Source organism: Oncorhynchus masou, chromosome 10 (assembly GCF_036934945.1).
Source record: "Oncorhynchus masou masou isolate Uvic2021 chromosome 10, UVic_Omas_1.1, whole genome shotgun sequence".
Lineage (NCBI taxonomy): Eukaryota > Metazoa > Chordata > Actinopteri > Salmoniformes > Salmonidae > Oncorhynchus > Oncorhynchus masou.
Genome location: NC_088221.1, coordinates 16,403,203 through 16,428,591, shown reverse-complemented (window position 1 = coordinate 16,428,591; position 25,389 = coordinate 16,403,203). Strand labels below are relative to the sequence as shown.

At 44.2% G+C, this 25,389-nt stretch overlaps 3 protein-coding genes and 1 pseudogene across 4 annotated transcripts; 2 read left to right on the top strand and 2 right to left on the bottom strand.

The window, feature by feature from the left end:
• Window positions 1-348: 348 nt before the first annotated feature.
• Window positions 349-5,765, top strand: slc10a2 (solute carrier family 10 member 2). Its single transcript, XM_064976044.1, has 6 exons — window positions 349-943; window positions 1,338-1,456; window positions 2,890-2,978; window positions 3,125-3,300; window positions 3,672-3,829; window positions 4,140-5,765. The coding sequence occupies exons 1-6, from the start codon at window positions 543-545 to the stop codon at window positions 4,313-4,315; spliced, it is 1,119 nt and encodes a 372-aa protein (XP_064832116.1). The 5' UTR covers window positions 349-542; the 3' UTR covers window positions 4,316-5,765.
• Window positions 5,766-7,842: 2,077 nt separating this feature from the next.
• LOC135546823 (uncharacterized) lies at window positions 7,843-9,639 on the top strand (annotated as a pseudogene).
• Window positions 9,640-12,326: 2,687 nt separating this feature from the next.
• Window positions 12,327-17,666, bottom strand: nepro (nucleolus and neural progenitor protein). Its single transcript, XM_064976041.1, has 9 exons — window positions 17,480-17,666; window positions 17,056-17,210; window positions 15,139-15,227; window positions 14,792-14,920; window positions 14,233-14,310; window positions 13,706-14,058; window positions 13,420-13,481; window positions 13,057-13,286; window positions 12,327-12,923 (listed from the first exon to the last, which is right to left on the bottom strand). Exons 1-9 carry the CDS (start codon window positions 17,574-17,576, stop codon window positions 12,554-12,556), a joined length of 1,563 nt encoding a protein of 520 aa, XP_064832113.1. The 5' UTR covers window positions 17,577-17,666; the 3' UTR covers window positions 12,327-12,553.
• Window positions 17,667-17,754: 88 nt separating this feature from the next.
• On the bottom strand, window positions 17,755-25,153 carry tex30 (testis expressed 30). 2 transcript variants are annotated; one of them, XM_064976042.1, is made up of 6 exons: window positions 24,822-25,153; window positions 24,498-24,734; window positions 24,274-24,325; window positions 18,667-18,864; window positions 18,318-18,532; window positions 17,755-18,052 (listed from the first exon to the last, which is right to left on the bottom strand). In XM_064976042.1, exons 1-6 carry the CDS (start codon window positions 24,837-24,839, stop codon window positions 17,894-17,896), a joined length of 879 nt encoding a protein of 292 aa, XP_064832114.1. In that variant the 5' UTR covers window positions 24,840-25,153; the 3' UTR covers window positions 17,755-17,893. The 2 variants fall into 2 exon arrangements, with proteins under 2 accessions (XP_064832114.1, XP_064832115.1); XM_064976043.1 differs by lacking the exon at window positions 18,667-18,864 and having other exon boundaries at window positions 24,822-25,145.
• Window positions 25,154-25,389: the final 236 nt, after the last annotated feature.

The following is a 25,389-nucleotide window of genomic DNA, read 5'->3' as shown; positions in this document are numbered from 1 at the left end:
CTTTCAGTGACACACTGTCACTGTCTAGCTTCTTTTTTTTCCCCATCGTGGGTCCAACACCCAGGGACTTTTTCCAGACAGGACCTTGTGCCCGCCTCAACACGTACTGGTAGGCGTCATCGCTCCTTTGGTGGCGGTAGCAGGATGATGATGTTGCATGGCTGTGATTGGAAGAGGACAATAAAATTTAAGAGCTGAGTGATAAAAAAAAAGTAAGATGGTGCAATTTACGTTTATTGTAAGTTTAATCAATGACTGTCTTTTTCTGAATTCGCATTTGGACACTGACCTCATAAACGTTAGGCACGAGTTAATTATTATTATATATATATTTTTAGGTAGGTCTTAAAGGCCTGCAGGGGACAGGTGTATGGTCTCAGTGCAGCCCTCGTCACCGTGGATACAGGAGGGAGGAGAGCCGGAGGAGTCTTAAAAGAACGCAACACCACAGGACAGACGACTTCTCTCCATCCCCCCGCACTCTGGAATTCTTCTATTGGGTTCCTTTTCTAGATTTATTATTCTAGTCCCCTTTCTCCACTATGAACACACCAATGACAACGACTGCCGTGGCGTTGGCCACCTGCCACACCAACGCCACGATATGCTCGGGCACGTCGTGCCTGGTGGCTCCCAGCAACTACAACGAGAACCTGAGCCTAGTTCTCAGCATCGTGCTGACCGTCATGCTGGCCATGGTCATGTTCTCCATGGGCTGCACCGTGGAGGCCGGAAAGCTGTGGGGACACATCAAGAGGCCATGGGGAATTTTTATCGGCTTCTTGTGCCAGTTCGGCATCATGCCCTTCACCGCCTTCGCCCTGTCGCTGGCCTTCAACGTGCTGCCCGTGCAGGCCGTCGTCATCATCATCATGGGCTGCTGTCCCGGTGGCTCCAGCTCTAATATCATTGCCTACTGGCTGGATGGAGACATGGACCTCAGGTGAGACTGGCTGGAAGCAGTAACACTTTTAGATGAAGAATAATGGGGGGGGGGGGGGGTGGTTCCAAAAGAGTTCTCCGGCTGTCCTCGTAGGATAACTATTTTGGATTCCGGGTAGAACACTTGGGTTCCATGTAGAACCCTCTGTGGAATGGAACCGAAAATGGTTCTACATGGAACAGAAAGGGGTTCTTAAGAGATCTCCTATGGGGACAGCCGGAGAACCCTTTTAGGTTCTAGATACCACCTTTCCCCCCCCTAAGAGTACATGTTATTTGTTTGCTGATTTAGCAGACTTTCAAGTTTTGCCTTTGGTACTACGTTTTTGAGTACTTTTATGCGAGTGCGTTTCTATCGTGATCCAGCGTACTAATGTGTGTTTTCCCCGCTCTAGTATCAGCATGACAGCCTGCTCCTCTATCCTGGCCCTGGGGATGATGCCTCTGTGTCTGCTCATCTACACGTCTGTCTGGACCTCTGCTGACACCATCCAGATCCCCTACCAAAGCATAGGTAGCTACCAAATACTAAAATAAACCATTCCATACAGGGGCATATGCATTGATGTACCATCTACACAATGTATTGGTGGGAATGCTTTGGTACAGCACTCTTTTAGATTCCATCTAGCAGCACACGAACATATCATTTGTATAGATTTCCACATATAGATCGTATTTCTATGTGTTAGAACACTGTTAGAAATGCTAAACATTTGGATCCTTATAGCAGCTTACGTACAAGTATGTGGACACCTGCTCGTCAATCATCTCATTCCAAAATCATTGGCATTAATATGGAGTTGGTCCCCCCTTTGCTGCTATAACAGCCCCCACTCTTCTGTGAAGGCATCCCACTAGATGCTGGAACATTGCTGTGGGGACTTAATTCCATTCAGCCACCAGAACATTAGTGAGGTTTGGGCAATTAGGCCTGGCCCGCAGTCGGCGTTCCAATTCATTCCAAAGGTTTTTGATGGGGTTGAATGTCAGGGCTCTGTGCAGGCCAGTCAAGTTCTTCTACTCCGATCTCGACAAACCTTTTCTCAATGGACCTCACTTTGTGCACAGTGGCATTGTCATGCTGAAACAGGAAAGGACCTTCCCCAAACTGTTGCCACAAAGTTGGAAGCACAGATTTGTCTAGAATGTCATTGTATGCTGTAGCGTTAAGATTTCTCTTCCCTGGAAGTAAGGGCCTAGCCCGAACCATGAAAAAACATTATTCCTCCTCCACCAAACTTTACAGCTGGCATAATTTATTGGGGCAGGTAGTCTCCTGGCATCCGCCAAACCCAAATCGGACTGTCAGATGGTGAAGCGTGAGAGCGAGTTTTCCACCGCTCCAGAGGCCAATGGCGGCGAGCTTTACACCGCTCCAGAGGCCAATGGCGGCGAGCTTTACACCGCTCCAGAGGCCAATGGCGGCGAGCTTTACACCGCTCCAGAGGCCAATGGCGGCGAGCTTTACACCGCTCCAGAGGCCAATGGCGGCGAGCTTTACACCGCTCCAGAGGCCAATGGCGGCGAGCTTTACACCGCTCCAGAGGCCAATGGCGGCGAGCTTTACACCGCTCCAGAGGCCAATGGCGGCGAGCTTTACACCGCTCCAGAGGCCAATGGCGGCGAGCTTTACACCGCTCCAGAGGCCAATGGCGGCGAGCTTTACACCGCTCCAGAGGCCAATGGCGGCGAGCTTTACACCGCTCCAGAGGCCAATGGCGGCGAGCTTTACACCGCTCCAGAGGCCAATGGCGGCGAGCTTTACACCGCTCCAGAGGCCAATGGCGGCGAGCTTTACACCGCTCCAGCCGACGCTTGGCATTGCACATGTTGATCGGCCACGGAAACCCCTTTCATGAAGCTCCCGACAAACAGTTCTGGTCCTGACGTTGCTTCCAGAGGCAGTTGGGAAGATGATGACAGATTGTATATCTTCGTCTCCAGGTATCACTTTGGTGTCCCTCCTCATCCCTGTCGCCCTGGGAATCTACGTCAAAAACAAGTGGCCCGAAATAGCCAAAAAGATCCTCAAGGTAAGATTAAACTCCTCGCACTGCATTCGCACTGGTTTTGTTCCACACTACTGCTGCACTATACACTTCTAGGTTGTTATTCCGGGATCAATAGTGTGCATGCGATTTGTGGATTCAAATCAAGTCTGTAAAATGTGTGTTTGCAGGTGGGTTCCATAGTTGGCCTCCTCCTCATCATCATAATTGCGGTGGTTGGTGGGGTGCTGTACCAGTCCTCCTGGACCATCTCTCCCTCTCTCTGGATCATCGGAGCCATCTACCCCTTCGTAGGCTTCACCCTGGGCTTCTTCATGGCCCGCTTTGTAGGACAACCCTGGCACAGGTACTACTGCAATATTATATGATTCATGATGGTCCAATCTTAATATTGTACCTAGCTGATAAAATCCAAGTTACCATTGCAATAGAAGGTGTTGATAACACCTACCTGAATTATACTTGAAGAACCTGAATGAGTTATTCCCTTTGTCTCCTCTCTGGAAATGTCTTAACATTCAAGTTCATGTAAACACTACAGTACCAGATGTGCAAGGTACTCCACAGACGCTACAATGAAAACCATCCAGTGCATTTTAACTTCACCCTGTTCATTTAACAGAGCAGGAGGTTCTTCATAAGCACGCCAGTCAAGCGGAGCCCTTCGTCGCTCCATGGAACCTACTGTAGTTAACAAGCCCTTCGATTGTGTTTAAGGTGTCGTACCATCGCCCTGGAGACAGGCTTCCAGAACTCCCAGTTGTGCAGCACCATCGTCCAGCTGTCGTTCTCCCCTGAAGACCTGGAGGTCATGTTCGCCTTCCCGCTCATCTACAGCATCTTCCAACTGGTGGTGGCTGTCATGTCTGTTGGAGGTGGGTCAGCTTATACCGCTGTTGAAGAGCTAATGTCAATATTGATATGCTATCAAAAGTTTTGAATGGTTTTGTGGTCGACTTATCGATGTATAGTAGGCTTATGGTCTGGTATTTTCTACCGTGTGTTATCTATTTTCCCGACATTTTTTTTGTCATTATAGCTAATGATTGATTGCCCGGGTGCCAGTCTGATCATTAACTTCTCTCAGACTATGTTATTGATGCTTTTCAGTGCTTATTTAGATTGACAATTTGTGGCTGTAAAGGCACACAGTAGGTGTAACATGAGTGGTTCTGCTTCCGACAGCTTACCGGATGTATAAGAGGAAGTGTGGAGCGGGTTCGTCTGAGTTAGACAGCGAGGGAGCAGAGGGCGATGCTGAGGCACCTAAAGATAAGCAGGAGTACGCCCTGGAAAATGGAGGCTTCGAGTGCGACGAGAATGGCAACAATGGAGAAAAGGGCAAGATCACCCAGATGTGAGCACGGACAGGCCGCGGGACTCTGACAGCAGCACGCAGCGACCTGGGTGCAATACCGTACCTACATCCTTCCCACTCAATCACACCATACACACACACACTGACCTTGACAGGCTGAAATTGTGCGTTACAGGGTTCTGCCATTTTTAAAAAGTGAGTTATTCTCAACATGGGAGAGGTTTCTGTGAAGATTTACTTCATAACAAACAAAAAACTATCTTCAGGGGTAGGAAGCCATCTCAGATCCTGAATGAAGTCTGTGTATACCTGGAGTGTATACCTCGTGGAGGCCAGCAGGGTTGCAGTGTGGTAGTGACTGAGGCGAGGTATTGTGAGATTTGTTGAGTGGTGAGAGACACAGAGGAAACTGTTCACCATGAAAAGGTTTCTGTCTAGTCACTCCTGTCAGAACTACAATAACTTTTTCAATATTTATATTTGCAAACCAGTCAACCTAAACTAATTTATTAGTGCATGTCGCAGGACTCATGACACACACACACCAGCATTAAGACATTATATTGAGTTTTAAATGGACCCCTCCAGGATATTTTACACATGGCTCATATTTTATCATTTGTATGTTAAAGCAACAACAAAAATACATTAGAAGTCTTCCTGACTAATACAAGTGTTGTACTGAACATTCATTTAGTTTTAAATTATTAGACATTGCATTTGAACCATATTTATGAATGTACTGTTGTTGTATCCATTAGTGTAATTCATGTTTTGGTGCATTTTTTTTTTACATTTACCTAGATGAATAGACTAAATACAGACTATACCAAACATGAAGAACCCCTTCCTAATATTGAGTTGCACCCCCTTTTGTCTTCAGAACAGCTTCAATTTGTCTTAGCAGGGACTACAAGGTGTAGATGCTGGACCATGTTGACTCCAATGCTTCCCACAGTGGTCATGTGTGCTGGATGTCCTTTATGTGGTACACACATTCTTGATACACACGGGAAACTGTTGTGTGAAAAACCCAGCAGCAGTGCAGTTCTTGACACAACCCGGTGCACCAGGCACCTACTAACATATTGGGTTCAAAGGCACTTAATTATTTTGTCTTGCCCATTCACGTTCTGAATGGCACACATACAAAATCAATTGTCTCAAGGTTTTAAAAAAAAATCCTTCTTTAACCCGTTTCCTCTCCTTCATCTACACTGATTGAAGCGAATTTAACAAGGGACATCAATAAGGGATCATAGCTTTCACCTGGTTAGTCTATGTCATGGAAAGAGTGGGTGTTCATAATGTTCGGTATACTCAGTGTGTATATATCTGTGACGAACTCTCCACATTGCACTGCACCTTAGTTGTTCTCTTTGTCTTTTACGCAGAGGCTAGTTGCTTATGTGTTGTCTTAAAGAAGGTACCTACCCACCTGATCTTTTGATGTGTAAATGTACCCGGAAATGAAATAAAGGTGAATATTTTAAGTGGTCTATCAAGAGTTTTACTAAAATATATATTTCATGACAAACTGCAGATCCTTTAGTGAGACTTAACTTCTGACATCTATCATATTCAAACATATGCTTCATGTGAATGGTCTTTCTTTTAAAAACATTTTTTTTAAAGGTGATACAAATATACAGAATTTCTCTTTTAAGACAGGTTTAAAAACACTTCCAAAGCTGTTTAACAAAGATATCTTCCATGTGGTGTCACAGACCTGGTACTGTATGTATCCACCCCCCCCTTATCCAGTCTTGTACTTTTATTTACGGAACCAAACTAACCATTTGATAATTACTTTGTAACCTTGAGGACCTTTCAACTGAAGGGTGAACAACAAAAAGCTTTGAGTTAGTCACCAATGGCGGCATCTGACAAAAAAAACTAAGACTATTGTTTGCAGCACTCCCAAGGGTGTTACTGTATCAAACCAATGTTTTACAGATTTCAACCGAAACCAAACTTCTGACAATCACCTGAATAGATTTGACTCGTTGGGAGAGATGAAGGCTGTGTCTGCTCCAGTGGATTCAGAGTGTTAGTGGATGGATGCTTCCTAAATGCTACATTTTTGACAGTGATGAAGTCTTGACTGCCTGGAACTGTCCTCATGCAAAACAGTACACTGCTGCCTGGCAAGATGTCACAGCCAATGAGGAGGATCTACTTCTTCGACTTACCCCTAATATTAAATACCTTCTGCCTATCCATGAAATTTGGTCAAACTAGTTCCATGTCTGGGCTTTTTCCATTACCTTTCCATTAGTGGTTGTCTCAAATATTTTCAACCACCAATAGCTCGGGCCTTCCAAATCTGCGAAAGGTGTCTTTGAATGAGCCAATGATCATTTGGGTAGTGTGATTGAATGTGTGAGGCCCAAAATGACAGAGATGTAGTCAAGTTGTCATTTGACCATATTTGGTTATAGGCTATCAGCAATGGTACCAGATTGTATTTCATATATTTAACTAGGCAGGTCAGTAAAACGTCAAAAACGTATTTACAATGACGGCCTACCAAAAGACCTCCTGCAGGGGGTGGGGGCCTGGGATTAAAAATAAATACAATATAAATATAGGACAAAACACACATCACAACAACAGAGACAACACAACACTACATAAAGAGACACCTAAGACAACACAGTGTGGTAGCAGGACAAAATATGGTACAAACATTATTGGGCACAGACAACTACACAAAGGGCAAGAAGGTAGAGACAATGCATCACACAAAGCAGCCACAACTGTCAGTAAGACTGTCCATGATTGAGTCTTTGAATGAAGAGATTGAGATAAAGCTGTCCAGTTTGAGTGTTTGTTGCAGCTCGTTCCAGTCGCTAGCTGCAGCGAACTGAAGAGAGGAGCCACCCATGGATGTGTGTGCTTTGGGGACCTTTAACAGAATGTGACTGGCAGAACGGGTGTTTTAAGTGGAGGATGAGGGCTGCAGTAGATATCTCAGATAGGGGGAGTGAGGCCTAAGAGGGTTTTATAAATAAGCATCAACCAGTGGGTCTTGCTACGGTATAGAGATGACAAGTTTACAGAGGAGTATAGTGCAGTGATGTGTCCTATAAGGAGCATTGATAGCAAATCTGATGGCCGAATGGTAAAGAAAATCTAGCCCCTCGAGAGCACCCTTACCTGCCAATCTATAAATTGTCTCCGTCATTTAGCGTGGGTAGGATGGTCATCAGAATCAGGGTTAGTTTGGCAGCTGGGTTGAAAGAGGAGTGATTACAATAGAGGAAACCACATCTAGATTTTTCAGCCTGCAGCTTTGACATGTGCTGAGAAGAGGACAGTGTACTGTCTAGCCATACTCCCAAGTACTTGTATGAGGTGACTACCACAAGCTCTAAACCCTCAGGAGGTAGTAATCACACCTGTGGGGAGAGGGGCATTGTTTTTACCAAACCACATGACCTTTGTTTTGGAGGTGTTCAGAACAAGGTTAAGGGTAGAGAAAGCTTGTTGGACACTTTGATGTAGAGCATTTAACATAAAATCTGGGGAGGGGCCAGCTGAGTATACGACTGTATCATCTGCATATAAATGGATGAGAGCTTCCTACTGCCTGAGCTATGTTGTGATGTAGATTACGAGTGTGGGGCCAAGGATTGAGCCTTGGGGTATTCCCTTGGTGACAGGCAGTGGCTGAGACAGCAGATTTTCTGACTTTATTCACTGCACTCTTTGAGAGAGGTAGTTAGCATACCAGGCCAAAGACCCCTCAGAGACACCAGTATTCCTCAGCCGGCCCACATGAATGGAATTGTCTAGCGTATCAAAAGCTTTGGTCAAGTCAATAAAAATAGCGGCACAATATTGCTTATAATCAAGGACAATGGTGACATCATTGAAGACCTTTAAGGTTGCAGTGACACGTCCATAACCTGAGAAACACCTGGAAACCAGATGTTTTCCATGGCATACCTCAGTTACAAAGTGTTTCCATTAGTGAACCCTGTGTAGATGATTTGTCCGAGAAACTATGCAGAGTAACGAATATAAAGTCACTTAGAGCTATATGTGGAGGCACCAGTGATAAAATCGCTAAACCAATAAAACCGTTCGATCTTAAAACACCAGCGAAAGCATGACCTCTGTTTTGAATAACCATAATAATCATTAAGTTATCAAATAACACATATAGAAGAAGGAGCCACTGTCTTGTCTCCAGAACCTGACAACTTTTCAACTAGAGCTCAGCCAGGAAATACTATTGCGCCTTCCCCTATCTGGCATTAAGAAAATACAGTCTTAGAGTTTATCTAGTAATGAAATAGATTGACAATATCTGTAATATAGTGTTTTTGCTTTCAATCAAGGAAATCGGTTTGGAATATACCACTATAAGCAGCTTCTCAATGTCCAGTGTTGAATCATGCATTGGGCAGAAATATTTGCATTTAAAAGGTAAATCCTACTTCACATATTAAATGGAATTTTATATAGTCTCAAAAACCTTAATAAATTAGAGATTAGGCCAGACACAAAATCTCTGCTTTTTCCAAAATCAACAATTACATGGATAACACATCAGATTTTATTGGGAAATAATCTAGAAATGCTTTTTGCAAAACAGTTCAGCTGTTTTGAGAAGCTGCAGAATTGGGTTTAATCACTGAATTTAATTTCACACATTGAAGACTTTGATTTCCTGGGATTGACAAATCTGGAGCTCTTAGACATTACACAAAATAAAATGAAGAGATGCATGCAAACATGTTTACTGGTTTACATAGTTTGGCATTGTTCGACCTGAGGGACAATCCACTGATTCACACTATTAAGGCAATGTCTTTCACACACCTCGTGTCTCTGGGGGACTTGAACTTTCCACCTACAGAACCCGTGTTCAAGCTGAATCTGACACTCATATTTGGCGACATTCTGAGGCAGCGGACTCTTCTGTGAGGCCAATGCAGTTGATAATTGGCAGCAATGTCACGTCCAAACACAATCTGAGTCTCCAGCTCAATGGCCAGACTGTGTCATTTGAGGACTGTGACAGACCTTTCTTTGAGTTTGTCATTTATCTTGAATGCTGAAGAATTCCTTTGCTTTGTGAATTCATGGGAAAGTACTTCAGATCATTGGAAAGACTTTAGTACAGATCTAAGCTTTCAGCTAAAAGTGGTTGATTTAACATCAGGCAGCTGATTCCCCTGAGAAAACTAACTAAATACAGGCGGATCTTTCAATACAGCGTACTGGCAACATTTTTTACAACCTGACCAAACTGAATGTTCTGAAACTTTCAAACTGCAGGATTGATTCGAGGGAAGTTTAACAAAATACTTGATATCTTCCTATTTGCGCATCGAGAACATTTATAATATATTCTAGCTTTACTGACCCTCTCTAGCCTTTATTTAATACACTACAAATGTTTTGATTGCTCGGGCAAAGGGGTACAGGCAGGTTGAAGTGATCATGCTTAATCATGATCATAATGAAGCTTTGGAAGACTTGATATGCTTGTTAGACAAACCTAACTTGGGGGGAGGGGAGGGGGCTACCACTATGATGCATTTGTCTCCTACAGCAGGAAGGAAGAGCACTAGGTGGTGGAGGAGCTTCTGCCCAACCTGGAACAGAGGGGTCCTCTGAGTTTGTATGATGGCAATTTGCATTTACTCCAGAATGTTATGAAGTGTGATCAGATGAATTGCAACGTCCCTCTTTGCCATGCAAATGAACTGAATCCCCCAAAAACATTTCCACTGCATTTCAGCCCTGCCACAAAAGGACCAGCTGACATGTCAGTAATTCTCTCGTTAACACAAGTGTGAGTATTGATGAGGACAAGGCTGGAGATCACTATGTCATGCTGATTGAGTTCGAATAACAGACTGGAAACCTCAAAAGGAGGGTGGTGCTTGGAATCATTGTTCTTCCTCTGTCAATCATTATTAACTGCAAGGAAACACGTGCCGTCATCATTGTCTTGCACAAAAAAGGGCTTCACAGGCAAGGATATTGCTGCCAGTAAGATTGCACCTAAATCAACCATTTATCGGATCATCAAGAACTTCAAAGAGAGACGTTCAATTGTTGTGAAGAAGGCTTCAGGGCACCCAAGAAAGTCCAGCAAGCGCAAGGACCGTCTCCTAAAGTTGATTCAGCTGCAGGATCGTTGCACCACCAGTACAGAGCTTGCTCAGGAATGGCATGAGGCAGGTGTGAGTGCATCTGCACGCACAGTGAGGCAAAGACCTTTGGAGGATGGCCTGGTGTCAAGAAGGGCAGCAAAGAAGCCACTTCTCTCCTGGAAAAACATCAGGGACAGACTAATATTCTGCAAATGGTACAGGGATTGGACTGCTGAGGACTGGGGTAGTCATTTTCTCTGATGAATCCCCTTTCCGATTGTTTGGGGAATCCGGAAAAAAGCTTGTCCGGAGAAGACAAGGTGAGCGCTACCATCAGTCCTGTGTCATGCCAACAGTAAAGCATCCTGAGACCATTCATGTGTGGGGTTGCTTCTCAGCCAAGGGTGTGGGCTCACTCACAATTTTGCCTAAGAACACAGCCATGAATAAAGAATGGTACCAACACATCCTTCGAGAGCAACTTCTCCTAACCATCCAGGAACAGTTTGGTGACGAACAATGCCTTTTCTAGCATGATGGAGCACCTTGCCATAAGGCAAAAGTGATAACTAAGTGGCTTGGGGAACAAAACATTGATATTTTGGGTTGATGGCCAGGAAACTCCCCAGAACTTAATCCCATTGAGAACTTGTGGTCAATCCTCAAGAGGCGGGTGGACAAACAAAAATCCACAAATTCTGACAAATGAAATGCTTGTAATTATAGTTCAGTATTCCATAGTAACATCTGGCAAAAATATCTAAAGACACTGAAGCAGCAAACTTTGTGGAAATTAATATTTGTGTCATTTTCAAAACTTTTGGCCACGACTATAGACTTCCAGATGGGGGAGGACATTGTGGAGAACATCAGAGCCTCTACCAGAGCCGCCACACCTTCTGCCTGGTCAGTCGCCTCTACCTGCGCAGTAACTGGTGTTCCCTGGAGATTCGGCTGGCCACTTCCAGGTTGCAGGTGGAGCAAAGGGACATCCTTCTCCTGATCACCCCCCCACCCCTCCTAACTGCCTGTCTGCCCACCACAGGCTGGATGGCCTGGTGAAGACCAGGACCTATCTGGACGGGCACCAGGACCCCCATCAGCACCAGGCATTCTGGGACAGACTGTGGGGTAAAATGAAACCTCGGACTGAAGCGTAAACTCAGAGATTTATTTAGGATCTTGTGTTGATGCAGATAAGGTTAGCAGATATGTTGAGGACTTTGTACTGTAGACTTTTAACCAGTTTTTCCAATAAACATATGCATCGTTGTTGCTAAGAGCAACTGAAAAAGTCTCTCAGAACTCGTGGTTTTGAACCCTTTCTGTTTTACAGTCTATCAGGTTGAGAACAACCTGTCCATCTGCTGTGACAATGCAGTAATGTTCATACAATGAAGCAGTTATTTTATTTCAACATAAATCAAAAGATGTTTGTAGGGAGGTTGCTAATTGAGGCGGGTGTTAAGTGCATTGGGCCTGTTACCGAAAGGGCGCTGGTTCAAATCCCTGAGCAGGCAAGGTGGAAAAATCTGCCGTTCTACCCCGAACAACTTCTCCCTGGGTGCCGAGGATGTCGAATAAGGCAGCCTCCCGCACCTCTCTGATTCAGTGGATGGGTTAACTGCAGAGGGCACATTTCAGTTGAATAACTGACTAGGTATCCCTGCTGATTGTTAACCTTGAATTTTGCCCTTTACAGTACATGGTTTATCACACCCCCTTTCCATCCAATCAGGTGAATTCTAGGCAATATTCGTGAATTGGAAGGAACCCAGTTTAAATGTATTATTATTTATGCCCTTGAAAAAAAGGAATCTAGCTGAAATGTTGGAAGCTGTCTTAAAGAAAATTTTACATTTATTTGTTAGCAATGTATTAGCAGTTTTCCTGTAAAAGCCAAATATAATTAGATAAAAAAAGTGAATACCACACACAGACTAAGGGTTTGCATAGGTTTAATACCACATTTCTAAAACATTTAATAGGCTACTTTAAGAAAAACTTAAGGCAAGCGACTGATGTAGGTCTAGAAACATCAGTGAAAAAATTGTAACTTGATGTCAGAGATGAAACACATGCAACCAAGAAAACCTTGTGTGGATTTCTTTGTTTAAATCATGAAAGCGGAGAACCCCTTTAATCCCATAGGCCAGGGTTTTGGAGTCTTAGAAACCTATGAAGGCAAAAATGTCATCAATGTTAGTCTCGTTCAGATCCAAGGGTTTCTGAGCTGGAGTGTCTCTACTTTGGTTGCTAAGCTCATTGCTAAGGGACTGGTCAGCAGTCATCGTGGCCACATCCCCCGGTGTGCCAGGTAAAATACTCCTGTTTCTCTTGTGTCTTAGTGACCGTTTTCTGTTGACACAGAATGCACTTGTGATTGGTTCAAATGCAGTCCTGAATGGCTGAAAGCAAATTCTAGGGTGAGCCCTCCTCCACAGTGTCTTCAGCGACTGACAGGTCCTGGGTACCTCCCCTCTGAGTGACAGGGCCCAGCAAACCTCCCGTTTGTAGCGCGTTAGTTTCCCTTGTACACTGGGGAGACCAAGAACAAACAACACATAGGTTCCCCATCGTTAATGTGACTGGAAGTTTTAGTTTGGACAGGGTGTGCAAAGATGTCCCATTGTGATAGTCTGAAAGCCAAGTTAAAATAGAGCCCCTGTACCTGCAGCCCTCTGATTCCAGGCGTTTCAACCTCTGGCACTTCAGGTTCAGGAACGTCAGACGCCCCTTCTCCTGACGCAACTTCCTGCATTCACACCATCGCATCACTTCCTCCAGGTGGGCGGCCATGTTGCTGAAAGTGGTGGCTGTTTTCAGTCGCTTCAGAAACGTCCTCTTCTGACCAATCACAGCAGCATCCAGTAATGAAGGCTGCTCTTGTTCTGTTGACATCTGCAGAGTTCAAATGACAATCTAGTATAAGTAACAACACTCATCATCAAATAACTAACTCAAATGAAAAGTAGTGGACTTAAAAAAGGTGTAATCTGTATAATATTCGGACATAAAAAACAACCACACATACCTCTGTGATACTGCCATGGGTTCGTTTCAGCAACTGCTTCATATCAACTCCAGAGACGGCACCTGTCATAAGGAAATTATATGACTGTTATATATTATATGTTCAAATGTAAACAACAGAACATAGGCTATGCCAGGAGAGCTACAAAAAAAAATAGATCAATCTATCAAATGTATTTTATAAAGTCCTTTTCATATCAGCAGCTTGACACCAATCACAAAGTGCTTTATAAATACCCAGCCTGAAACGGCAAAAAGCAAGGAATGCAGAGTCCGGGGACACTAACCTGTATCACCAGTTCTCCGGAGTAAGACTGCAGTTCCCAGATCCACTTTGCTGCTCATCCTATTGGAGGGACCACCCAGAGCCTGCTTCCTACTCTCCTCTCCCTCCTCCCTGAACAGTCTGTTGAGCACAGAGGACCTGGAGGCTCCTATCCCTCCAAGGCCCTTAGGAGCCCGGGAATGCTCCATCTTCAACAAGGAAGAGTCAGAGGGCCCGAGGAACTCTGCCATCCCTGCAGGCAGGGTGAAGTCTATGAGGAAGGCCATAGCCTGAGCCTGGGACACCTCCTTCAGGAGCTCCAGGAGGTGCTGGTAGAGAGGGGCCAGCCTACCCAGGATGCCCCGGAAAAACACCCTAAGGAGCAGGAAGATACATGACTCCTATCCAGAGCCACTTACATTCATCTTAAGATTGATACGTGGTTGTCTCATCTAGCTAAGTCATAGTAAGTCAGCGCTAGTAAGAAGGGACAGGTTTGAGTGAAAAGCAGTACGTCAGACATGACCCTGAAAGAGCCACAGGACTCACCACAGTCGACTAAGCATGCTGGTGAGCACCACGTTCAACGTAATGAATTGCTTTGATTGGAGGTCCTGCCTTGCTAGTCTGGAGAGGAGATTTGGTCAAGGCAATCATACACACCATGCTCATGTATACACTCAGAACATTGTTGCGTTCCAGGTGGTCTTTTTTTTTCAGTCATGCTGCACATTACAGAAGACTGTCGTGTTGTTACATACACCGTCATCACTTTTGTCTCGAGACGTCTTCATTTATATTGATCTTAAGTCATCTCTGGATATGTCTCAAGATGCCTTAAGACATGTTGATGGCTGAGTAGGTATTACTGTGGTTCCTGACAAGATACACACTTCTCCAGGCGTTGAGAGACCTAACAATATGCAACTGCAAAAAAAGATGACCTGGAACGCCAGCAACAGCCATTTATATAGTAATAATCATACATTGGATTTAGAGCACTTTTCGAAAAAAAAAAAAAAAAAAAAAGAGTTAAAAAAAAAGACGCAAGGAGACAGAGATAGCAGCTGACGTCTCCCAGATGAGAGACAGAGAGAGAGAAGGATACATGAAGGCTCTGGTGCAGTGATTGAGCAGACATGTCATCAGTCTGGCAGCTCCCAACACCTTGAGACAAAGCCATTCCAGTATGGGCTGACTGGGGACATCACACTGACCCGTCTCCATAGCCAACTTGCTGCAGACACAAGTATACACACATCAAGATGACACAGTTGGTCTACGGTGTATTGGCTATCAAATAAACGTCGACCCCAAAACAAGTTATATGGATCTTGATGCTCGATAGTGTGCTGTGTCTGCGTGATTAGATGCAGCTAAGTAGTCCAACAAGGGCATGTAAATTCCCTGGCACAGGGAATAGCTAAATGCAGAGTAATTCTAGCAAGTTAGTACCTTTGCACTTTCTTTGGACATAGATCCTTCAGGTCCAGAAGAGCAGCATCCAGCTTCATTTCCTTCAACCGGTTTATGCATTGCTCAACCTGCAGGGGTTTTCAAAACTCAAGTCAATAACCCCCTACATCAGGGGTGTCACACTCATTTTGCCCTGGGGTAGGGTGGCCATGCCCATGGTTTTTCCGCAGTTGGGCTATTTTGAAAAAAGGATGTCACGGGTGAAAACGTATTGGTCGCTGGTTTTCGGCATACCTCTATATCGCACTGCGGCCACCAAGACTCATTCAAGGGTTTTTCTTTATTTTTTATTATTTTCTACATTGTAGAATAATAGTGAAGACATCAAAACTATGAAATAACACATGGAATCATGTAGTAACCAAAAAAGTGTAGACAAATCAAAATATATTTTACATTTGAGATTCTTCAAAGTAGCCACCCTTTGCCTTGATGACAGCTTTGAACACTTGGCATTCTCTCAACCAGCTTCACCTGGAATGCTTTTCCAACAGTCTTGAAGGAGTTCCCACATATGCTGAGCACTTGTTAGCTGCTTTTCCTTCACTCTGCGGTCCAACACATCCCAAACCATCTCAATTTAGTTGAGGTCGGGTGATTATGGAGGCCAGGTTATCTGAAGCAGCACTCCATCAATCTCTCTCTTGGTCAAATAGCCCTTACACCTAATGGAGGTGTGTTTAATAAACATTGTGTCTGATACATTACATAGAGCACTGCATATTACGCATGGCAGAAAAATATCAAACAAAACTGATTAAAGATGTCTTTAGTACTCGTGATACAAGTCAGTATTCAAAGTCCATCCATGTCTGAGGACATCAGGAGATGAAGTGGAAACCAGCCACTAGGGGCAACAGTGAGGTTTCGGTTTTGCTAGAGCGTTGTGTACGGGGATGGTGGATGGGTGTAAGCATCTGCCACCGATTCCAAAGGTTGCAAGTTCAAATCCAGCGACATAACCTTGATTTTGATATTCTTGTTTTAAGCCTATCCCAAACCTTAACCCTCAGCTTAATGCCTAAGCTTGAGAATTTGGAGTCAATGCCTAAATTTAACCGTAAAAAGACTTTGAAATTTGACGTTTGAAAACATGGATGTTTAATTCTGACCTGAGACTGAGCGCTGGTAGCAACTAATACCAGAGCGAAGGCCTATGCTCTCACCTTCCAGAATTAGAAGTGTGTTTGAATTCCGTGTAATGTCAGTAGTCTAGTCAAGACCACTGTCAAATAAGGCGTGCTGTCACCAGCTTTTATTGTTAGCCTTGAGGTGGTACCGCTCAGCACATCTAGAAGAGAGTGTATTTCATACCGACCCCCTCCCTCGAGATGACATCGAGGCCAATAAATCACTATTTCAATGTAGAGTTGAACCGCTAGGTTAAAAGGGGGATAGATTTTACTACTAAACGACCAAAATATATCACTTCTGCAACAAACTGTTATAAAACCAGAATTGACTTGTTTCACTATAACTCAAATCTAAAACTCAAATATGGTTTTCAATGAAAGTTACTCTTCAATTGGTTACTCAATTCCCAACTTGGAAGTCAACACACGTTTGAACGTCCACGTTTAGTTGCAGGGGGTTTGATTGAATTTTGAAAATGCTCCATTATTAAATAAAATATATTTTTTCACCCGGAAGTAACCCAACAATGTGCACACCGCAATCTCGTCTATTTCAAATCTGATCTCATTGAAAATTATCTGTGCTATGCTTAACATTACGTTACCTAATAAAGCCTATCAGCTGGGAACAGTAGCCTAGTCATAATGGTCTGAATAGATAATATTGTTAATAACTATAATCATAATAGGCTACAACTTAAGTTACTTAGTTGGTAAAAAAAAAAAAAGATCATGTAATGCAGGTCTTTTTCTTGATCCTCACCTGTTTGAGAACCCTGAAAGTCTTGTTTTGCCTGAGGCTGTTATGGAGAACGTAGAGAAGCTCGTACAGGACAAGGATCTCAGTCTGCAGGACTCCACTGCCAAGCAACTTGAGCACTTTGTTATTTTCCTCCAGGACACGTTTTACGTGTGTACCTAGATACAATGAACGCACACACACACGAAAAAAAGCAGTAAAAAAAACCCGCCTCACAATTGTGATGTAAATAGCGTTCATCTAGTTAGCCTAACTATTACAGAGCAAGAGTAATTTTCTATGGCATCAGTCAGAACACTCCCCACGTGTGTACAGTAGCTTGCAGTAGTCTGCAAGCGGGGCTAATTTCCGTGAGCTAATGTGGCTATTATTACACAGCGAAAGGACGCTCCAACAAGTTTATGCATAAATGGGATAAACTACATACCTGTTGAGAGACCGAATGGTATATGGACAGTTGAAACCGCACTTGGAAAGGGAATGTTTACTTTATTCCACGGTTCTTCAGCCATGCTCACGTCCATTTCATTGCAACACAGGAAGTGAAAGCTACCCAATTAGAATCAAGGAAATATTAACGTCATCGCCAGGCTTTAAAGGTACACTTGCACCGTCGCACACTGCTGTTTCAGCAACCAGAAGGCTATTATTTATTGTCAATCTATGTAAACACCTTAACCAAAATAAACGAAATACTATCGCTGGTATTATAAAAGTATAGATTTAATCCACATCATAAATACACCAACATAAACACATGAATTCATCAAACCAAATGACAAAATTATACAGAATGTGTGGAGCTAAAAAAAAAAAAAAAACTTGAGCATTGAAAGAAGGTTCAAGTATGTTCCAAAATCCACGATACAACATGTGAGTTGACTTCATCCAGCACAGACTCCTCAGCCCTTCCCTTCACTATAAGCCCATGGCTACCTCCTTCAATCCAGTGAACAGTCGCTGGAGACTTCATCTCCTTTAACACGTCATCTAGAAGGATCTGGACAAAGGAAAACTCATCAGCGCAAAACAAAATTGGGACTGGAAAATAATGTTTCTTCCAGCCTATCAGTTTGAAATAATAAAATAACATACAATCAAGACATGCATGTGCAATTACAAGGGAGACTGTGATCAGTTTGAAGTGAAACACATGCATCGTCAAAAAATAGGGATGTGCACGTGCAAACTTCAACGGTTTTCAACATTCCTCCGATCTGCTGATGTTTATGCATTGACCAAAAGACACCCATCACCATTCTCACCTTCTCACACATGTTGTCTGCAGTACCAGACAAAAACAGTACAGGCACCTCCTTGGGCAGCGCCCTGAGGTCCTCACTCCGCTGTCGATGGGTGTGTGTCTGTCCTGGAGGGTGTAGGGGAAAGGACAGACAGACCAGTCCCTGCAATGCATCCTCTGACCCACCACTGAGCTGCCTGGCCAGGGCAGAGGCAGCACGAGACCCCATAGAACGGCCTGAAGTGGAAGGTAAACAGTGAGTATTATATCTGTTTTGGAAGTGATTACTTAAGAATAACTAGTTTATGGATCAATTAACAATGCTCAATTACTCATGCCCCCAGTAACCACCAAACATCGTGCACCACTACCTAGTATACTTCTCGCCAATGTCCAGTCTCTTGACAACAAGGTTGATGAAATCCGAGCAAGGGTAGCATTCCAGAGGGACATCAGAGACTGTAACGTTCTTTGCTTCACGGAAACATGGCTCACTGGAGAGACGCTATCGGAGTCGGTGCAGCCAGCTGGTTTCTCCACGCATCGCGCCGACAGAAACAAACATCTTTCTGGTAAGAAGAGGGGCAGGGGCGTATGCCTTATGGCTAACGAGACGTGTTGTGATCACAAAAACATACAGGAACTCAAATCCTTCTGTTCACCTGATTTAGAATTCCTCACAATCAAGTGTCGACCGCATTATCTACCAAGGGAATTCTCTTCGATTATAATCACAGCCGTATATATTCCCCCCCAAGCAGACACATCGATGGCTCTGAACGAACTTTATTTGACTCTTTGCAAACTGGAATCCATACATCCTGAGGATGCATTCATTGTAGCTGGGGATTTTAACAAGGCTAATCTGAAAACAAGACTCCCTAAATTGTATCAGCATATCGATTGCGCAAACCAGGGCTGGCAAAACCTTGGATCATTGCTATTCTAACTTCCGCGACGCATATAAGGCCCTGCCCCGCCCTCCTTTCGGAAAAGCTGACCACGACTCCATTTTGTTGATCCCTGCCTACAGACAGAAACTAAAACAAGAAGCTTCCACGCTGAGGTCTGTCCAACACTAGTCCGACCAATCTGATTCCACACTCCAAGACTGCTTCCATCACGTGGACTGGGATATGTTTCGAATTGCGTCAGACAACAACATTGACGAATACGCTGATTCGGTGTGCGAGTTCATTAGAACGTGTGTTGAAGATGTCGTTCCCATAGCAACGATTAAAACATTCCCAAACCAGAAACCGTGGATTGATGGCAGCATTCGCGTGAAACTGAAAGCGCGAACCACTGCTTTTAATCAGGGCAAGGTGACCGGAAACATGACCGAATACAAACAGTGCAGCTATTCCCTCCACAAGGCAATCAAACAAGCTAAGCGTCAGTATAGAGACAAAGTAGAATCTCAATTCAACGGCTCAGACACAAGAGGTATGTGGCAGGGTCTACAGTCAATCACGGATTACAAAAAGAAAACCAGCCCCGTCACGGACCAGGATGTCTTGCTCCCAGGCAGACTAAATAATTTTTTTGCCTGCTTTGAGGACAATACAGTGCCACTGACACGGCCTGCAACGAAAACATGCAGACTCTCCTTCACTGCAGCCGAGGTGAGTAAAACATTTAAACGTGTTAACCCTCGCAAGGCTGCAGGCCCAGACGGCATCCCCAGCCGTGCCCTCAGAGCATGGCTGGTGTGTTTAGACATATTCAATCAATCCCTATACCAGTCTGCTGTTCCCACATGCTTCAAGAGGGCCACCATTGTTCCTGTTCCCAAGAAAGCTAAACGACTACCGCCTCGTAGCACTCACTTCCGTCATCATGAAGTGCTTTGAGAGACTAGTCAAGGACCATATCACCTCCACCCTACATGACACCCTAGACCCACTCCAATTTGCTTACCGCCCAAATAGGTCCACAGACGATGAAATCTCAACCACACTGCACACTGCCCTAACCCATCTGGACAAGAGGAATACCTACGTGAGAATTCTGTTCATCGACTACAGCTCGGCATTTAACACCATAGTACCCTCCAAGCTCGTCATCAAGCTCGAGACCCTGGGTCTCGACCCCGCCCTGTGCAACTGGGTACTGGACTTCCTGACGGGCCGCCCCCAGGTGGTGAGGGTAGGCAACAACATCTCCACCCCGCTGATCCTCAACACTGGGGCCCCACAAGGGTGCGTTCTGAGCCCTCTCCTGTACTCCCTGTTCACCCACGACTGCGTGGCCACGCACGCCTCCAACTCAATCATCAAGTTTGTGGACGACACAACAGTGGTAGGCTTGATTACCAACAACGACGAGACGGCCTACAGGGAGGAGGTGAGGGCCCTCGGAGTGTGGTGTCAGGAAAATAACCTTACACTCAACGTCAACAAAACTAAGGAGATGATTGTGGACTTCAGGAAACAGCAGAGGGAACACCGCCCTATCCACATCGATGGAACAGTAGTGGAGAGGGTAGTAAGTTAAGTTCCTCGGCATACACATCACAGACAAACTGAATTGGTCCACCCACACAGACAGCATCGTGAAGAAGGAGCAGCAGCGCCTCTTCAACCTCAGGAGGCTGAAGAAATTCGGCTTGCCACCAACATCACTCAAACTTCTACAGATGCACAATCGAGAGCATCCTGGCGGGCTGTATCACCGCCTGGTACGGCAACTGCTCCGCCCACAACCGTAAGGCTCTCCAGAGGGTAGTGAGGTCTGCACAACGCATCACCGGGGGCAAACTACCTGCCCTCCAGGACACCGACACCACCCAATGTTACAGGAAGGCCATAAAGACCATCAAGGACAACAACCACCCAAGCCACTGCCTGTTCACCCCGCTATCATCCAGAAGGCGAGGTCAGTACAGGTGCATCAAAACTGGGACCGAGAGACTGAAAAACAGCTTCTATCTCAAGGCCATCAGACTGTTAAACAGCAACCACTAACATTGAGTGGCTGCTGCCAACACACTGACTCAACTCCAGCCACTTTAATAATGGGAATTGATGGGAAATTATGTAAAATATATCACTAGCCACTTTAAACAATGCTACCTAATATGTTTACATACACTACATTATTCATCTCACATGTATACGTATATACTGTACTCTATATCATCTACCGCATCTTTATGTAATACATGTATCACTAGCCACTTTAACTATGCCACTCTGTTTACATACTCATCTCATATGTATATACTGTACTCGAGACCATCTACTGTATCTTGCCTATGCTGCTCTGTACCATCACTCATTCATATACATATTCTTTATCCCCTTACACTTGTGTGTATAAGACGGTAGTTTTGGAATTGTTAGTTAGATTACTTGTTGGTTATTACTGCATTGTCGGAACTAGAAGCACAAGCGTTTCGCTACGCTCGCATTAACATCTGCTAACCATGTGTATGTGACAAATAAAATTTGATTTGAATACTCAGAATATATCCCTGGTGAGGGGTTTTCAGTAGCTTCCACAGCCACAGTCAAAATTGGCTACAAAAAAAGGCTTTTTGGAAAATAAATATAGGGTTAGACATAAGGTTAGCAGTGTGGTTAAGGTTAGGTTTAAAATACAATTTTAGTAAGATACATTTTAGAAATGGGCGTGATTTATGACTGCGGGTATAGAACAATTAAGCAATAAGGCCTGAGGAGGTGTGGTATATGGCCAATATACCACGGCTAAGGGCTGTTCTTAAGCGCAACGCAGTGCCTGGACACAAACCTTAGCCGTGGTATATTGGTCATTTATCAAAAGCCCTGAGGAAACCTATTGCTATTATAAACTGGTTACCAATGTAATTAGCAGTAAAACTAAATGTTTTGTCACACCCGTGGTATACGATCTTATAAACTGGGTGGTTCGAGCCCTGAATGCTGATTGGCTGACAGGCATGGTGTATCAGAAAGTATACCTCGGGTATGACAAAACATTTATTTTTACAGGTTTAAGGCACTCTGCGATGCATCATCCCTAAACACAGCCTTCAGCTGTGGTAAATTGGCCATATACCACACCTCCTCGGACATTATTGCTTAAATATACCATGGCCTTCAGCTAAACAGAATTCAGTTCTCAAACCACCCAGTTTATTATAATGAATATATACCTGGATTGCAGATGCAATGTATTGGCCATTGAGTCACCTAGTGTATATAAACTCAGCAAAAAAGAGAAATGTCCCTTTTTCAGATTCCTGTCTTTCAAAGATAATTTGTAAAAATCTAAATAACTTCACAGATCTTCATTGTAAAGGGTTTAAACACTGTTTCCCATGCTTGTTCAATAAACCATACACAATCAATGAACATGCACCTGTGGAACGGTCGTTAAGACACTAACAGGTTACAGACAGTAAGCAATTAAGGTCACAGTTATGAAAACTTAGGACACTAAAGAGACTTTCAACTGACTCTGAAAAACACCAAAAGAAAGATGCCCAGGGTCCCGGCTCATCTGCGTGAAGGTGCCTTAGGCATGCTGCAAGGAGGCACGAGGACTGCAGATGTGGCCAGGGCAATAAATTCAAATCAAATTTTATTTGTCACATACACATGGTTAGCAGATGTTAATGCGAGTGTAGCGAAATGCTTGATTGCGAAATTGCAATGTCCGTACTGTGAGACGCCTACGACAGCGCTACAGGGAGACAGGATGGACAGCTGATCGTCCTCGCAGTGGCAGACCACGTGTAACACCTGCACAGGATCGGTACAGACAAACATCACACCTGTGGGATAGGTACAGGATGGCAACAACCCGAGTTACACCGGGAACGCACAATCCCTCCATCAGTGCTCAGACTGTCCTCAATAGGCTGCGAGAGGCTGGACTAAGGGCTTGTAGGCCTGTTGTAAGGCAGGTCCTCACCAGACATCAGGGGCAACAATGTCACCTATGGGCACAAACCCACCGTCGCTGGACCAGACAGGACTGGCAAAAAGTGCTCTTCTCTGACGAGTCGCGTTTTTGTCTTATCAGGGGTGATGGTCAGATTTGTGTTTATCGTCAAAGGAATGAGCGTTACACCGAGGCCTGTACTCTGGAGCGGGATCGATTTGGAGGTGGAGGGTCCGTCATGACCTGAGGCAGTGTGTCACAGCATCATCAGACTGCCTGCAATGACAACAAGCTCAATCTCAACGCTGTGTGTTACAGGGAAGATCCTCCTCCCTCATGTGGTATGCTTCCTGACATGACCCTCCAGCATGACAATGCCACCAGCCATACTGGTCATTCTGTGTGTGATTTCCTGCAAGACAGCAATGTCAGTGTTCTGCCATGGCAGCAAAGAGCCCGGATCTCAATCCCGTCAAGCACGCCTGGGACCGGTTGGATCGGAGGGTGAGGGCTAGGGCCATTCCCCCCAGAAATGTCCGGTAACTTGCAGGTGCCTTTGTGAAAGAGTGGGGTAACATCTCATAATAAAGAACTGGCAAATCTGGTGCAGTCCACGAGGAGGAAATGCACTGCAGTATTTAATGCAGCTGGTGGCCACACCAGATACTGACTGTTACTTTTGATTTTTTTATGTGTCCCCTTTGTTCAGGGACACATTATTCAATTTCTGATAGTCACATGTCTGTGGAACTTGTTCAGTTTATGTATCAGTTGTTAAATCTTATGTTCCTACAAATATTTACGCATGTTAAGTTTGCTGAAAATAAAACGCAGTTGACAGTGAGAGGACGTTTCTTGTTTTGCTGAGTTTGTAAATCATTGGTATAGAAGCTAATAAGGACCCCGGTGAGGGGGGCCACTCTCTGGACAAGGGGTTGGAGATACAGTAGAGAGCTATGTGCAGATAAACATTGAGCAAGGATCTTTCAGAATGATGCAATTGCATTGGTTTGTTATGGAAGCATAAACCCCAAGCATGGCTCATCACTGGGAAATACATAAGGCCAATTAGATTTAATTGAAGTTATAAAATAGTTTTGATTGCTTACCACCAAGAAATATGTTTCTTATTGTGAATTTCTCAAGATTTTTCAAGTATTCCTGCAAAATCAAATAGAATATTTATATTAATGGCACACTTGTATTCAGTGAATTAACTAGTAGATCTTCATAGCCAACTAAAGACGTGGCTTTTTATGACTTGGTATTCTTTCTTCGCGTCGTCTTATGGAACGAAACATGCACAAATCTGTATTTCGAAAATAATTCTTACCCAAACGGCATGGTAAGCCTTCACTCTGTAAACCAGGTTTAAACCTTTACACGTGAAGCGAAGACATAGCAGGCCATTCGATGAAAGTGCATGAGCAAGAGAAACCAAATGCTTGAAGTTCATGTCCCCACCAGCCCCGTGCGTCAGAATAACAGCGGTCTGCACATCACTGGCATTGGCTGGGATACTCAATACAGCAACTAGATGTTTTCCCCCAAAAGGTATTGTCATGCTGTCCTGCAAAGTAATTCGAGTTAGTGAGTCATTTAAACATGACCAGGTAACCTATCCGATCCTTGTATCAATAGTGATCAAACATTTTACCTCTAGAATCGTTTCCATGCTTCCATTTGTTTATCCCGCACAGCTTCTTCTAATCACATGACTTCTCAACTTCATTGTAAACTATTCACAAGACGCCATCTAGTGTACTGGAGTCGATGGTACCACACAATTACAATTGGGGATTTAGGAGAATCTATTTGACTATAATAAATGGTTGGAAACTCAGCCTAATGTATACTGAGATTTTAATACACAAAGTGTAATTTTTCCTAGCTCCCAGAGAAATATAGCCTGGCCGACAGTGGTGCGACTCACAGCGAGGGAGAGCTGTGACAGGAGGACTTCGAGTTTGGTGTCAGCCAGACTATGAGCAATAACCCTCCCAACTACACACACTGACGATGGGTGTGTGTCAGTCCTGGATGGACTTGCCAGTGTGTGTGGAGTGACAATGACACTTCCAAGGTCAGGTCTTGCTTTATTATTGTAAATATGCCTCATAGGATATAGACTAATGTCAGAGAGGCACTTTGCCCATTTCCTTAAAGCTATCAGTTCCACAAATCTGTAGGGATATTACATGGGAGTTTAACAAGGAAAACAATAT

What these genes read in the sequence shown, in the direction of transcription:
- slc10a2 (XM_064976044.1), top strand. Translation starts at nt 543, where the DNA reads ATGAACACACCAATGACAACGACTGCCGTGGCGTTGGCCACCTGCCAC. An exon ending in GATCCCCTACCAAAGCATAG is followed by an intron (nt 1,457 to 2,889) that starts GTAGCTACCAAA and finishes CTTCGTCTCCAG; the next exon opens with GTATCACTTTGGTGTCCCTC. An exon ending in GGCTGTCATGTCTGTTGGAG is followed by an intron (nt 3,830 to 4,139) that starts GTGGGTCAGCTT and finishes TGCTTCCGACAG; the next exon opens with CTTACCGGATGTATAAGAGG.
- nepro (XM_064976041.1), bottom strand. Translation starts at nt 17,576, where the DNA reads ATGGACGTGAGCATGGCTGAAGAACCGTGGAATAAAGTAAACATTCCC. An exon ending in CCGGAGAACTGGTGATACAG is followed by an intron (nt 13,482 to 13,705) that starts GTTAGTGTCCCC and finishes TCCTTATGACAG; the next exon opens with GTGCCGTCTCTGGAGTTGAT. An exon ending in CTGGAATCAGAGGGCTGCAG is followed by an intron (nt 12,924 to 13,056) that starts GTACAGGGGCTC and finishes TGGTCTCCCCAG; the next exon opens with TGTACAAGGGAAACTAACGC.
- tex30 (XM_064976042.1), bottom strand. An exon ending in ATTGGCGAGAAGTATACTAG is followed by an intron (nt 18,533 to 18,666) that starts GTAGTGGTGCAC and finishes CTTCCACTTCAG; the next exon opens with GCCGTTCTATGGGGTCTCGT. An exon ending in CAGACAACATGTGTGAGAAG is followed by an intron (nt 18,053 to 18,317) that starts GTGAGAATGGTG and finishes TCCTTTGTCCAG; the next exon opens with ATCCTTCTAGATGACGTGTT.